Source organism: Dermacentor variabilis, chromosome 5 (genome assembly GCF_050947875.1).
Source record: "Dermacentor variabilis isolate Ectoservices chromosome 5, ASM5094787v1, whole genome shotgun sequence".
Lineage (NCBI taxonomy): Eukaryota > Metazoa > Arthropoda > Arachnida > Ixodida > Ixodidae > Dermacentor > Dermacentor variabilis.
The window spans coordinates 187,899,590-187,913,508 of record NC_134572.1 but is presented as its reverse complement, the minus strand read 5'-3'; the positions used below and the strand labels follow the sequence as shown (position 1 = coordinate 187,913,508).

Below are 13,919 nucleotides of genomic sequence, written 5' to 3'. Positions count from 1 at the left end.
ACGTTGGTCGCAATCATGAGAGCAATAAGCCAATGTACATGTGTCTAAATGTACCGAGTGCAATCAGTGTATTGTTAGATCAACGGCCTGCAGTTCGAACACATATCGGCTTCGAGCTGCCACAGCATACGACGGAGATGCGGAGCGAACACGGGCTAGCTGCAAAGCCTTCGCTAACTGCAGAGAAAGGAGATATATATACATACGCGAGATATGTAAAAAGGAACACCACCAGAGAAAGACGTACCCAAAATGTACCGCAATGTGTGAATGAGCGTCTACAACTTGCGTGGAACACGATGCAGATAACATGCACGCATGAGAGCGCGGCACGCTGTTCACCGCCGCGAAGAAGCAATCAGCTGGGGACACGCACACAAAAGCTTCAAACGGTTCACCACGGCTCATATCACACCGCTTCGCAATGCGGAACGGTGCGTTAGCACCTAAAAAGATAACGCTAGAAGTAAGGAAATCCGAAGATGACCGTAGACAGTTGGCTGAGCGAGGTAAATTTATGTCCTCAAGCACCCGCGTTGCAATCCGTGAAGTCCCCGTAAAGATGGCGGCGAGCGCCCATCGCCTCTTTGAGTCGTCTGCTAGCCAGAGAACTTCCAGAGAGCAGCCAGACCAAAATCGTCCTGGCAGGTTCTGGCAGCCCGCGGGTAGCCAGAACCGTCCAGCGCGAGCAAAACGAACGCCCGGCGGAAGTGCGTAGCACGGTGGGCGGAGCAACCGGAGAAAAACGAAGACGCTCTGGCTGGCTCTGGCAGCCGGCGGGTAGCCAGAAGTGGAAAATCGAAGAAGCCCAGTGTTGAACTGCCGTGGCGAACGAGTGCCGAACCAGGCGGAAATCGATTTACTTGGCGCACAACGGTCAGGTGTTCTTTAGTTTTAGAGGCGGATCTAGTTCGTTGTATCCATTGGCAGGGCAATTTCACTTTGCTGAAATGAGGTTTTAAATACATGGATCTCTATCGGGATTTCAAGGGGAATTTATTTACTTTATTACATCCATTATATCGTTATAATGAGATTTGAGTGTACAGTAAAAGCTAAAGTAAAGTAAATGTGAAGGGTTTTCTATCTGGAAGAAAGCTCTTATAAGATATATAATTTCTTCATGGTGGAATAAATGGGACATGCAAACTAATTTTTATAAATCAGCTTGAGCAGCTGAATGAGCATTTTCACCAAAAAGATCCTTTGATTTTTCCCATATGTAACAAATAAAATCATAAAGCACTTTAATAACATCGACTATCAAGTTAACTTAAATGGAACGAGCACGTTGAAATGATCTGTGGGTCAGTGCAGCAAAAACTTGGCCTTTTAAAAAACCTTCTGAGGACCGATTTTTTTTCACCATATGCGACTGCCCAGGTCCGATTTTTTTTATTGCAGTTTACAATTCTTCTTAGGGACTTATATTGAAAAAAATTTACCGTAATTCTTTTGGGGTGACCGCATAGTGAGAAAAAAATATTTTGAGTTTGTATATATGTACTCTTCATTCATGAATAACAATAATAAAAAGGAAATAAACTGTTAAAAATTTAAAATTTGATTCATTGTTATACACATAGTTCAAGGCTATGAAAATGCGCACACGAGAATATTTCGCAGGACTCAAATGTTCCTGCTCTTACACTAATATGTACATTCATAGCGTAATATAACTGTTTAGGTACGTGCACTCAAGAAAACTGTGTGGTTGTGTACCCGTCAAAAAAGCAAAACGTGTGAAAAACTTCCGCTAATCTTCATGCTATCATCAACCAGAGGCAATTAGTTTTCGCGAGTCTCCAAAAAGAAAAGAAAGCAGCGGAAATGCATGCACGGCGGCATCCTTCCTATGCACACCCCTGTGAGCACTAAACGAGCAAGAGACAGGCAGTCGGCCTTCGAGCGATTAGTAATGAGATAGCCATCAGTTTTGCAAGCGCAAGAAGCCGAAACCGTCCGCGGAACAAAACCCAAACCGCCGCCCGTGTGTGCACTTCAATGCACGAGCGGTAGTATATAGACGCGCGGGAGCAAACTAGCGCTAAAACAAACCATGCAACGAAAACCCAGAGAGGGGGCACGCGGAAAAAATTCCCTGTATTCCCACATAGTGGCCACGTATGACAGAAAAGAAAAAGTTCAGAAATTGGCACGCTTCTTAAACATACAGGCGGCACCGTAAATATACGGCGTCCACCATTTTTATACTTGTTTGCGGCATCATGTATTTACATCATTGACCCTTAAAGGGCTAAGCTGGAAATTGATGGATGTTCCTGATGACGTCAAACTATAAGCGTATAAAACAGTCATGCGAGCCATGTTGAAATCCACTTGCGTGATTTGGGACCCGTACAATCAATCAGTCGGATGACCACACTCAAACAGATTGAACCTAACTAGCCGTTAGGTTCATTTTCAGTGTGCATAATTGATTGCAATCAGTGACCGCCTTGGATATCAGGGCTGGTCTTCCAACATTGTCCGCTCGAAAGAAAATAGCCAAACTGAAATTCTTTTAACAACATATCACAATAAGCTGTTTATCAATAAGCTGTCCGCAGTTTATTTGAGACCACCAGGTCGAACATTGCCACGGATTAAACATACATATGTTATTTTGTCTTATGTACCACAAATTGATGTGTTCAGGTACGTGTTTTTACCAAGAACAATCGTTGATTGGAACAACCTTGACTCAGACATTTTTGTTGATCCAACCACAGTGCAATGCTTTGAAGAAAAACTGCAGTTGTTTTTGTGTTGCAATGTACTGTGTACATGATGTAGACTTTCCAGGGTGAATATTGTACTGTACAAAAATTATATGTTTGTTCCCCTCCTTTAACAGCCTGTTTAGGCTTACAGTATTTAAAATAAAATAATAAATGAAGAAAGAACCTATCCAACCACTTGAAAAATATGCCTGATGTTTTAACAATGTGAAAAACAGTGAAAAACTCACTACATGATGGCAAGCTGGCATTGTGAGCTAACATGCAGTCTTCCAACTCATTTTGCCAAAGTAATTTTAGTCAAACTTGCAGCACTTGTCTGATCAGAAGTGTTTCAAAACGTGTTCGATATGTTTTAAATACTACCATCATTTTTATCAGCACTTTTGCTTTGGCATGCCATCTTGGCATGCACAATTGAGCACACAATGCCTGAAGGGGTTCATTCACTGGCTCCATTGCAGGCCATGGACAGGCACCTGAAGGTACTGCTCCAGGAGCGTGCTCGGCTGGGGCGCTTCCGCTTCGCCACGCGGCAGGAACTCAAGGGCCTCGACGACGTCTGCCCCGTGTGCCTGCAGCGCATGAGTTTGGCTCGTGTCACCCCGTGCCGCCACATGTTCCACGGTGACTGCCTGCGCCGAAGCATCAAGGATCGCAGCACTTGTCCCATGTGCAAGCAGGAGCTGTGGTGCTGATCGCCTCTGTCAAGTTCTCTTACCACGCCAGTTTGAGTGCTATGGCAGTCTTCTCCTTCGCCACGCTGCAGATGACGCTGTCACCTTGCCACCTACTCTCTCTGTCTGAGTGGTGACTGCATCTGCTATGAGGCTTGCTGAGAGGATCTGATTCTTTTCCATTGGCCTCTCCTCCCCCGGTTCTTTGCTTCTTGTGAGCGGGATCCAGCTTGTTGTGCAGCTATTCATCCTGTGAGTTGTTAGTTGAGTTCGACGAGTTCTTTTGCAAGATTTCTTGTGGCCTCGTAACACCAGTGACTCCACTGTGAACACCTAGTCTGGTGCAAGTGTGTGGTTGCTTACTCTGCAGAACTTCTGTTAGTTTAGTGTAAAGGTGTGTGACTTATGTTCCTTTGCTGAGTTGTTGATGATTCTTCGCTCTGGTCTGGATGGACACTCGACTAGGCATCTGTGCTTGTGACTACTCCCAACACAATTCCTGTTAGTCGGCCCCTCTCCTTCACTTTTGAGTGTGATTTTTAAGTAGTGTCTGTGTGGTGGTCAGCACGCCCTACTGCAAATGTGTGGGAAAGTGTTTTAAACATACATCAGGCTATGCCAGCACATGTTTGCTGCACGTTACCAACAAAAGCGCTGTCAAATAGCAGGCATCAGAACTGCTGGGCAGTGCTGCTATACTGCAACTGCTATTGCACATGCTCTGTTGTTTTATTCAGGCTGCTTTGTAACTGTGGATTTTAATTTATACTTAATAACGTCAGTGAACGAACACAAAACTGTCACGACTATGTGTCAGTGGACCGAGTCTACTGAAGTTTGTACTGTTGGCTGTTCCTTTGACCACATTTCGATAGAGATTTCTTAGTCCTGTATCATATTCATTTGTTACATCTTGTTTGTGCATTTTGACATTGTTGTAGTCTGACAAAAAAAAAAAAAGAGGTTGGCCATGTTCTGGTTACAGCTTTCTGAAATTGTAACACTGGAACGTGCTAGAAGTTTAATTGCTTTCCATATAGCCAATTGCCCACCTGAACTACTTAGTTTTATTTAATAAATGCGCAAGACTGGCAGCAGTGCATCATTTTTGAGCCAGTGAAATGCACTACTCCTATACGTAATTGCTAAACTATCTTCTTGTGGCCAATTTTTAATTTTTTTCTAATGGAGAGTAAGGTTATTCCTTAAAGTGAAAAGGCCAGTTAGAAGGACGGCGATGTGTCTTTTAAAAAGAAAAATGAGTGAACTGGAGGCTCATGCGCAATTTTGTCAGCAGCCATCCCTGCTGTGATTTTTAACTGCTTCATCTGCACCTATTCATGGGCCACTGTGACATTGTCCTACAATGGTGCTGCAGTTGAATGTGGTGTTGTTACAATATTGCTTTGCCTATCTATACATAACCGTAATCCGGACATCAGTGGACATACGTTTGACTTGTATGCTACACAAAGGCAGTGAATACATAATTGGAGGACAGGAAAAAAATAACACTGCACTTAAGTTAGGCTCGCCAAATACATCTTGTGCACATCATAAAATATCTTGGAGTCGAGCATAACTTGTATGTGTTGCCATGGTTGTAGAGAACATGTCGTAGGTGTGCATAAGGCTTGATAGTTAAGTGGATTAAACTTGCATGGATTGGACATCAACTGCCTGATAAATTAAGAACCTTTCTCGCTTTATACGTAAAAGAAAGCTACTACCCTAGCACACTATTAAAATACGGAACTGCAAGAGCAGCCACGACAGTAGTGGCGTTGCTTGGAATGAATTTGCTGCTTTTGGAGAGAAAAATCACAAGTGCGGCAGCTAGTGGGGCTTCACTTTCAAGTCAGATATTTAATTTCTCTATTAAAGTTGAGCTCTTCCATGTTTCGTGAGAAGAAAATGTGAATGTGATGTTTTTAGGCAGGGCCAGCAGCTTATAGCATTTCATTTTTTTTGCTTGAAAGTATGGGTGTCTGAATTGCAAAATTCCTAATTGAATTAAATACAAATACTATCTAAGAAAAGTGACCTTGGAATATTGAGTCAGATATCAAGCACATTAAACCACGTTAACTTGAAGTTGTAAAAACAAAAATTTCAAGATAAGCGAAATTGCAAAAATAAAAGCCCGCTGGCCGTGCATACTCCACATAGAGCCTTTACAAAATGCTGCCACTAGTATCCCTGGTTGTTTTCACACGCATCGACACTGCACACGTTGGCATCTACGGGCAAGGGAGTTACTGGCACCATGGCAAGACAGCGTGTGCTTGGCACGGAGTCGAGACGATTGTTCCTAGTGCAGTGTTGGAAGCCAGTCATCATAACCGGTCAGACACCCGAAAAGCTGGCACTACTGCTTTCTGCATCTTAATAAATTCGGGACACTTTCACTTCCAAAACTCAAACTGAAATAATGGAAGAGTGTGCGCAAGCATGAAGTGAGCATTCTTATGCTGTGATGTCACTGAGATGCTGTGGACTCACATGCTGGCTTCTTTTGTGCACAGTACCTGGGCTGATCGTGCCTGCTCAAAAGTGCCAACCATCTTGCTCAAACTCACGGTTACTACGCTTGCGCATTGATGTGTCAATCAGGATGGCATCCTAAATGAGAGGGTGGGAAAAAAATACTTCGATTCCCAGCTCACCGCTGCTGCATGAGGCCACAACAAAGTGGCAGGAGGCAGCCGAGCAAGTCGGCGCAATTAGTGGTAGACAGAAAGCAGGGGCAAGGATAAGCGGAAAGCGGGGCTCCAGCGTGGTGTCTGGCTCGGCTAGCGAGCTGCCGCCAGGTGAGAGGCAAGTGCAAGCATTGCTGCAGATGCTTCCCCGTCACCTTTTTCCTGGTATTTTCGAAGTGGAGATGTTGAGATACCCGGAGTCTGCCTCAGAAAATTTCCGAGATAAAAGGCGAAAAACACATGGGTTGACACCACGGCCCGAAATTTTTTTTACTTAGCTGATAGAGATATCAGAGTTCGAGTTAGTGAGGGTTTACTGCATATTTTCATTTCTAAGCAACATGAAACATATAAGCTGTGCAGGGTCAACGTGCTATGGAAAGAAGGCTTATGCCTCGATGCACACAAACCTGTTCAGAACTGGACATCTGGTCAGCTGAGGAACTTGTAGAAGAGCAACATCTGAAAGGCGACCATATACAATGCATCATCATAATGACTGTAATGAAACATAGGAACTATTCTGCACGGTCACTCAGCAACTGGTGCCCCTCTGCAGTGACTATGGCTTTCCCGCAGTAGAATAGTCGCCCTTTAAATCTGGCTTTCTTTGTGTAGACTTCAATAAGTGCTGTTATCTCTTGGGTTTCAGCAGAAATGGACATTTGACATCTTTGAATAATCATTTCTCAAATCAAATCTTTATTCCCGATTTCAAATATTCGCACACCCCTGCTTGAAATTAAGAATGCTATATGAATTTATGCTTTGGCAGCTAGTCAGGAGAAACTGTGTGCTACCAGTGATTTAGATTGGCACTAGAGATTTAGCTTTAGCAGACATCAGACACAGTGAAGCGTCTATATGGAGACATGCGTTTTCAATCAGACAGCTTTAAAAAGGATGTTTTGTGCTTCTGCTGTGCCATTTTTACTTTGATATCTCAACAAAGTCGCATTTTTGGTTTGCAGTATTCACTGCAATGTGTGGCATTGTTCTTTGCCTGGTGTGTCTGAATTTTAAGTTGGTAACGGGAAATGACAACAGACAGTGTCTCTACAGCAACTTGTGTTGCTGATAAAAAATGTGCAGTGTTTTATTATTTGTTCTGGATGAAACAAGAGAAAAGGAGGACAAGAACCAGTGACAATAATTTTTAATGTAAACGAGTGGTCGAACGCGTCAAGAAAGCTATTCACTTAATTAAAAGAACAGTGCACCTCACGGCGCATATTTGTTGCGGTGAGGACAGTTTAGGAGCATTTGTTGTTTCATTTTATAAATTCACAGAGAACAGCATCGTTAACCAGCACATCTGTAGCAATAGCACCGGTAAACAGTACATGTGTCTCAAAGAGCTTTAATAGCTGCTGTTTGACAACGAATGCGCAAGTCGATTGTGTGAATGCCCACATCCTTTGTGTCAGTGCCTTTGTATTGGCAACGAGTCCAACCTCTGACCACCAACCATGAAAACTGCCGAAAGAGCCAAGGAAAGCCTTCTACTTATAAAAATTCAGAGTGCTAAAGATGTCCATTGCTTTATAGAATGGTCCAGACTGGTGATGTGATCTTGCTGCAAAATTTGAGCAAAAGTGAAGCAGATGTAGACACTAACCTGGCCTACTTTATAGTTGGCCAGTTTACAGAGTTTGCCGGTGCAGATATGTTACAGTATATATATTGTATGCGTGCTTCTATGAAAGGAGTGTGCGTGATTTGATGTTTGCACATATGTGGAGTTGTCTTTTGACACTCTGGCACAATTTGTATGCACACATATCATTTGTTTTGGCAGCTGCAGTAGTGCTACAGACAAGTGCAGTTTTCTGTTGCATAGCTACAGTTGATACAGTCTGTTCTGCAGTGCTAGAGCATAGCCTCCTGTATTTATTCAATGCCAGGCTAGTGATGCTGAAGCTGGCGTTTTCTGAGAGGGTACCACATTCCCAGTAGTTGGTCACAGTTTATGGAACATGGTTAGGGTCATGTCAACTATCCTTCACGTGTCATGCGGAAGCTATCGAACGGACAGGGAGTGGCAGTAGTGCCCAGCTAAAGTTGTGCATACCCTAGCAATGATGGGTATAAAATTATTCGGAATGTGGTGTACTTAGAGTGGACCTCTGGCTGTCATGCATTGAGGAATGACTGGGCAGGCCCTGCAAAATACAGGAGGCTGTGGCTAGAGTAACTGACCACTTGCTCATGGTTGTGATGCAGCCTTACAAAGCTTCTGACAATCCCCATTTCGAGACATTCTAGTCTTGACAATGTGCCTAGAGTTGGCACGACTCATAATCAGGGTGCCACATTATGTGCCACTTCAGGTGTGTTGCAATTGAAATGTGAATATTGTGAATATGTGAACATGAACTATAACAAAATTTCGACTGCGTGTGAAAAGCCAGTTTCAGATGGTGTAGATAATTTAGGAGCCTCCGTGCAAAATCTTATGTTTCAAATACAGTTGCATTCACCACAAAAAGCTCGCAGAAAAATACAGATGCCGGCATTACCGCTCACTGGAAACGATGCTGAATCCAGTGCGAACTGTGCGGCTCCTTGACATGACCTCCGCGATGGGCGTCGCCTCGCACACTGTGCAAATCTCGGAAGCAAAATGCCAGGACCTGTTCACATCTGCTAACTACCAGGTGCACCCATCGGCCACTAAGGTGTTACTTAAAGGCGGTTAATAATAAAATTAGCTAATTACCACCTCTCCAGCTTTGCCTCTCTAGCACATAGTACCCATTTTTAACCAGTTAAGACAGTGAAATTTTATTGCAGTCGGCACTTAATGGCTGCGAATACTCATGTGTTCTTGCTCCCAGAGGGATGTTATCAATGTGTGCATGATGCAGTGGCCTCACCAAGTAGTCGTGCATAAAATTTAAAAATGGACAGCCGCGGGTGCATTGTGGAGGCACCTTTCACCTCAACACATTGTGTGATGCAGTCAGGATGACAAACTTATCATAATGAGATTTGGTCTTGTTGCTTTCGCCAGCATGCTAGTTCATTTGTTTTAGTCACTTGTTGCAGTTATGTTTTTTCGGGGCGCTAGTCGGCATTGAACATTTTTCTATAGGGGAATAGTAATCTGCTGTGCATTGTCAAATCACCAAGCTTTACTGGCCCACTTCTGCTTAGGCCAGTTAATAGTTTACTACTTTATTAAAAGTTTGTGATTAGGCCCACTTCAATTCGATATGAATCTTTTGTTGCAAATGAAGTGAAATTTTAAAGAAGCTTATCGGCATTCTTTTTAGTGCCTAGTGTCATTATTATTGATGACAATTGGCTGTTATTTGGCCATTATTTCTTTTAAAGGAAAATTCAGCCATTTTCTAAACCATGTATGAAAAATGATTCAATAAGCACATTTTCAATTGAAATGAGTTGCATTCTCCAGGTACTTTTTTGACGAAATATCCTGCTTGTTTTGAGGAAAGCAAACTTATCCTTTCTTTCCTATTTATTTCCCTTCTCTCTATCTTGAAATTCTGTTTCTATTCCCTGCTTCTCAAAGAATAGGCTGGCGTTAAGCCCCCTTGGTGGCATTTACCAACCTGCTTCCTCCAGATTTCGATCTTTGTCCTTTGTATAGGTCCGTTTTCATAATTAATAATAATAAGCCATTCTGTCTAAATGGGCTTGGCTTAAGTGGCATATTTTCCCATGTGTTATTTAACCTGATCATCTGTATTCAGGATGCATATTGGGATTGGCACAAAAGAGACATAGAAAAAAGACAAAGGACAAGCACTAGGTTTATTGCCAACAAGCTTGCTATTATTTGGTCCCTCAGATTGCAAGTGACTGTATGGCTGTTTGAAATCAAGACTGCTGCTGGCCCATCCATAGGCTTTACTAGTTAGCTATCACTTTGTGCACAAATTTTATTGCAAGAGGAATAGCTGGTATTGAGCTGCAGTATGTGGTCAAATGTACCGAAATATTGGCGAGCTCTTAAAGCATTGGCAGCAAGCATGGCTACCAACTCTCATAATTCTTGCAGCAATCTATGCTTACTAAGCTTAAGTGGATGTGGTAGATGTGACAGGTGCCTCTGCATTATCATTATTTACTGGCACTGTGTTCCTTTTGGAGCAGTTGCGCCAACCCTTAGCATTGGCCAAGAGGCACTTTTATGCTCGAAAGAAACGCATAAGTTGATCGAAGTTGTTCAGCCTCTATCCTGCCTCTCGGGCACAGGCTTCATGTGCAATAGCCTACCGCAAGCACACGTGCTCTTGTGCCCTGCAGTTTTCATCAACTGTGCCCAACATGCTGCTGAGGTGACAGTTCCGGTGGCTTGTTTTGCGGAAATTGAGAGTGCACTTATTTTTTATCTGTTGCAATATTTTTGTGGTCACCCCTGTCCATTCGTTTTTTTTTTTTTTTTTCATTGATGGCTGAATAAATTATGCTGAATGTTTGCTGATCACAGCAGAGAATGTTTATTTTTAGCAGTACACACCGAAGAGACTAGCAGTGTGTATAAAAGCTTTCACTGAGCAGTTCACAATAAATATCACACCGTCTGGCAGCTAGCTGCCTTTGTCAGCTACAGTTTGAGTAGGTGGCCTATTGCTCTTGTGCTTCACTGTGCTTTACGAGAGGCATTCCCAGCATGTTGAGCGGCTGTTCCATGTGGTCTTTGAATGTTTTCACAAACTCGGCTGCAGTTTCCTCGGTGATGACCCGTGCGTCATATGAAAGAGTGGCAGCCATGGCATGCAGCGGCCTACCATCACACCCAGGCACTAGTGCAGATCCTCCTATGGCCAGTATGGAAGCCTGTGGAGGGTTGATCACTGCACTAAACTGCGAGATGCCAAACATGCCCAAGTTGGAGATGGAAAAGCAGCCCCCTTCGAACTCGTTTGGCTTCAGCTTGCCCTCTCGGGCTCGGCTGGCCAGTTCTTTAACTGTGGTGGCGATTTCGTCAATGCCCAGAACATCTGCGGCTTTCACAATAGGCGTGATGAGGCCAGTGTCGGTAGCCACAGCGATGGAGATGTCGATGTCTGCCAAAAGCTCAAGGCTTTCATTTTTCCATATAGCATTCATGGCGGGCACCCGATGCAAAGCCATTGCTGCTGCCTTAATGATGAAATCGTTCACAGACACCTTGATTCCGTCAGCGGCGTATTTCTTCCGGGTCTCTAGCGTTTCGTCTATGTTGCACACCACGTTCATGTAACTGTGGGGGATCGTCGTTTTCGACACGGTCAGTCGCTTGGCGATTGCGCGTCGCATGTTAGTCAACGGCACGTCCTCGTATTCGTTTTCCTCCGCCAACGCTATCGATTGAGTAACGAACGACTTAGGCTTGCCGGCAGGAGATGCGGCAGGCGCGGCGCCTGTTTCTGAGATGCCTTTAGCGGATACGTACCGAGCAACGTCCGCTTTCAGCAGTACGTTGTGGGGACCTGTAGCAGGCACGTCCTCCGCTTTCAACCCGTACATGTCTAGCAGGTGCTTGACAGCCGGACCAACCATGGATGCCTTGGAGCGCGAACCAGCCGGCTTCTCCACTTGTTTCGGTTGGGAAGCAGCGGCACCCGTCGCGCTGGGCGCCACTGTTTCCTCGGCAGGAATGTCGACGTCCTTCCAGTCCTGCCCTTCCTCGACCATGAGTCCGATGAGCGTGTTCAGCGGCTGCACTCCGGAGTTTGCGTCCTTCAGAATTTTGGCGAGGATACCCGAGTCCTCGATTTCGTAAGCGACAACGGCTTTGTCAGTCTGAATCTCGCAGAGAACGTCTCCGGGCTGGACCGTGTCCCCTTCGTTCTTGAGCCATTTGATGATCGTGCCTTCCGTCATGGTGGGCGACAGCGCAGGCATCCGAAGCTCGATGCCTTTGACGCCGAACAGGTACGCTGTATGGTGGAAATTGTGCCTCGGCGGAAATATTTCACGGGACGACCGTAGTTTAGCGAGCAGCCGAAATGTTTGGACGAGACGGGAGGATTTCCCCATAGTCAAGGGCGCCATATCGACCACAGCCAACCAGTGTCGCAGCACGAAGCATAATGTTGACGCTTTACGACAAATGTGGAGTTTCGGTTCTGTTTTAGCCAAAATTGGTGCTCAAACTTTTTCAGTAGGTTTTTCTGAACAAACTATGCACTTGCTTGTCTATGTTTGCAATTGTAATTAGTTTTTAGCTTTTTAATGTTCAAAATATTCAACTAACGTTTTTTCAAACAGCCCGTTAAGCTTGACGATACCCGTCGGAACATTTCTTGTGTAATAGCGACGTCTTGACATGAAATTAATGGGGAATAATATTGGCACGGCAGTCGTGTGCGTCTCTATGCATTTCCATATGAAAGCCTATGCAGATATGAGCGAAATTTAAATAATTATTTTTGTACTTAGCCAAGGCCTGCTATGACTATGCCTTCAGTTCTTTTGGCTGACTCCATCGCTGTTGAGCTTGGCGGTAAGCGTTGATTATTCTAGTAAACTTTGTTTCTTTTTAGAATGCAAAATGCCCTTCTGTGGAAGGACAGTCGGCAGCTTTTCACCGTGTACACATTTTAGCTGCTAACTCGGCCTTCAATGCTCTGCATTTTTCTTTGCATCTCCTCAGCTAACCAGCCATGGCCTGACGATGCTAAAGTATTTCAGTCTTTTGAAAGTAAGCTGTTGCTTGCTAATTTGCTATTTTTAATTTTCAGCCACTGTTTGCAAGTTCGTGTTGTCTGAACTTATTTCTGGTGTCTTTTGTACGTCTATGGGGAAAACAGAGTATCAGGTACTTTTACCGGAAAGTGCGAGTTCTCTAGGCGTCCAGACATTCCTTCGTATGGCCGGCCTTGATCATGAAGTGGAAATGCGCCCCAACGTCGAGAGCATTTCGCCGTCAGGTAATGCAGCCAAATGCTGATGTGCAGAGGCCTTGTTACGCGTGGTTGTTATGATGTGCCCTAAGCAGCTCATTTTTTTTTTTCTTCAGGAAATGTGCCGGTGCTCAAATGTGGGCCGTTTGTCATTGCCGAGATGGACCCCATCGTCGCGTTTGTTAATACGAAGGTAAGAGATGCAAACATTGTAGGAAGCTTGAGCGCGTCATTGTTATAAAGCCTATAGCCGATATGTCTCCGTCGATATAGATGAGTCGATATGTCTCATCGGTCAGTCGACCTTGAGCGAAAACACGTCGACGACACGAAAGGTACAAAAAAAAAAAAAAAAAAAATAGGCTACGCATCTTCGAACTTTGGTGGGATTCGAGCCCATTACCTTTTGTGTTAATGAAGACTAAGTTAACTCAGGGACAGTGTTAAGGCGACCCGCCGTGGTAGCTTAGCGGCCATGGTGTTGCGCTGCTAAGCACGAGGTCGTGGGATCGAATGCGGCCGGCATTCTGGTGTACTACATTGGGCGCATTTCGATGGTGGCGATATGCAAGAATTCCCGTGTCCCGCGCATTAGACCGCCACTACGGCGCGCCTCGTAATCAAATGGTGGTTTTGTTACGTTAAACCCGGAATTCAATAGAGTTTATTCACTTGAACCCACGACCATCGGAGGGAGTCGAACCCACCGTCTTTGGTAGTAAATAAGGTGAAGATGTAGTTAAGATGGAGTTACGACACTTGAACCTACGACCATTGGAATTAAGAGGGATGACTAATGACCCCTTAAAATTGCTTAGTGTAGTTTGTTTATACCCCAGTCACATGGGCACTTTCAAAGTCCTTTGAACCAAAGATCCAAATACAGGCACAGCAAAGGAGCCCTACTGGAAGGGAGCTTTGAGTCAAAGGAGTGCGCGTTCGTCC

At 44.4% G+C, this 13,919-nt stretch overlaps 3 protein-coding genes across 5 annotated transcripts in view; 2 read left to right on the top strand and 1 right to left on the bottom strand.

The window, feature by feature from the left end:
• Nucleotides 1-10,572, top strand: part of LOC142583401 (uncharacterized) — a 64,976-nt gene extending 54,404 nt beyond the window's left edge. For both annotated transcript variants that reach the window (XM_075693851.1, XM_075693852.1), the window contains exon 6: nucleotides 3,206-10,572. In XM_075693851.1, coding sequence (XP_075549966.1) covers nucleotides 3,206-3,439 — 234 coding nt within the window. In that variant the 3' untranslated portion in view covers nucleotides 3,440-10,572. The remainder of the gene's footprint in view (nucleotides 1-3,205) is intronic.
• LOC142583400 (pyruvate dehydrogenase protein X component, mitochondrial-like) lies at nucleotides 10,558-12,164 on the bottom strand. Its single transcript, XM_075693850.1, has one exon. It carries the CDS (start codon nucleotides 12,121-12,123, stop codon nucleotides 10,711-10,713), a length of 1,413 nt encoding a protein of 470 aa, XP_075549965.1. The 5' UTR covers nucleotides 12,124-12,164; the 3' UTR covers nucleotides 10,558-10,710.
• Nucleotides 12,165-12,389: 225 nt separating this feature from the next.
• The window catches only part of LOC142583402 (metaxin-2-like), a 91,822-nt gene continuing 90,292 nt past the window's right edge, over nucleotides 12,390-13,919 (top strand). Inside the window, exons 1-4 of one of the 2 annotated variants that reach the window (XM_075693853.1) lie at nucleotides 12,390-12,574; nucleotides 12,725-12,772; nucleotides 12,882-13,001; nucleotides 13,091-13,167. In XM_075693853.1, the coding sequence (XP_075549968.1) occupies nucleotides 12,523-12,574; nucleotides 12,725-12,772; nucleotides 12,882-13,001; nucleotides 13,091-13,167 (297 nt within the window). In that variant the 5' untranslated portion in view covers nucleotides 12,390-12,522. The remainder of the gene's footprint in view (nucleotides 12,575-12,724; nucleotides 12,773-12,881; nucleotides 13,002-13,090; nucleotides 13,168-13,919) is intronic. The other variant, XM_075693854.1, reaches the window with a different exon arrangement.

Coding starts and splice junctions, on each gene's coding strand:
- LOC142583400 (XM_075693850.1), bottom strand. CDS start 12,123: ATGGCGCCCTTGACTATGGGGAAATCCTCCCGTCTCGTCCAAACATTT.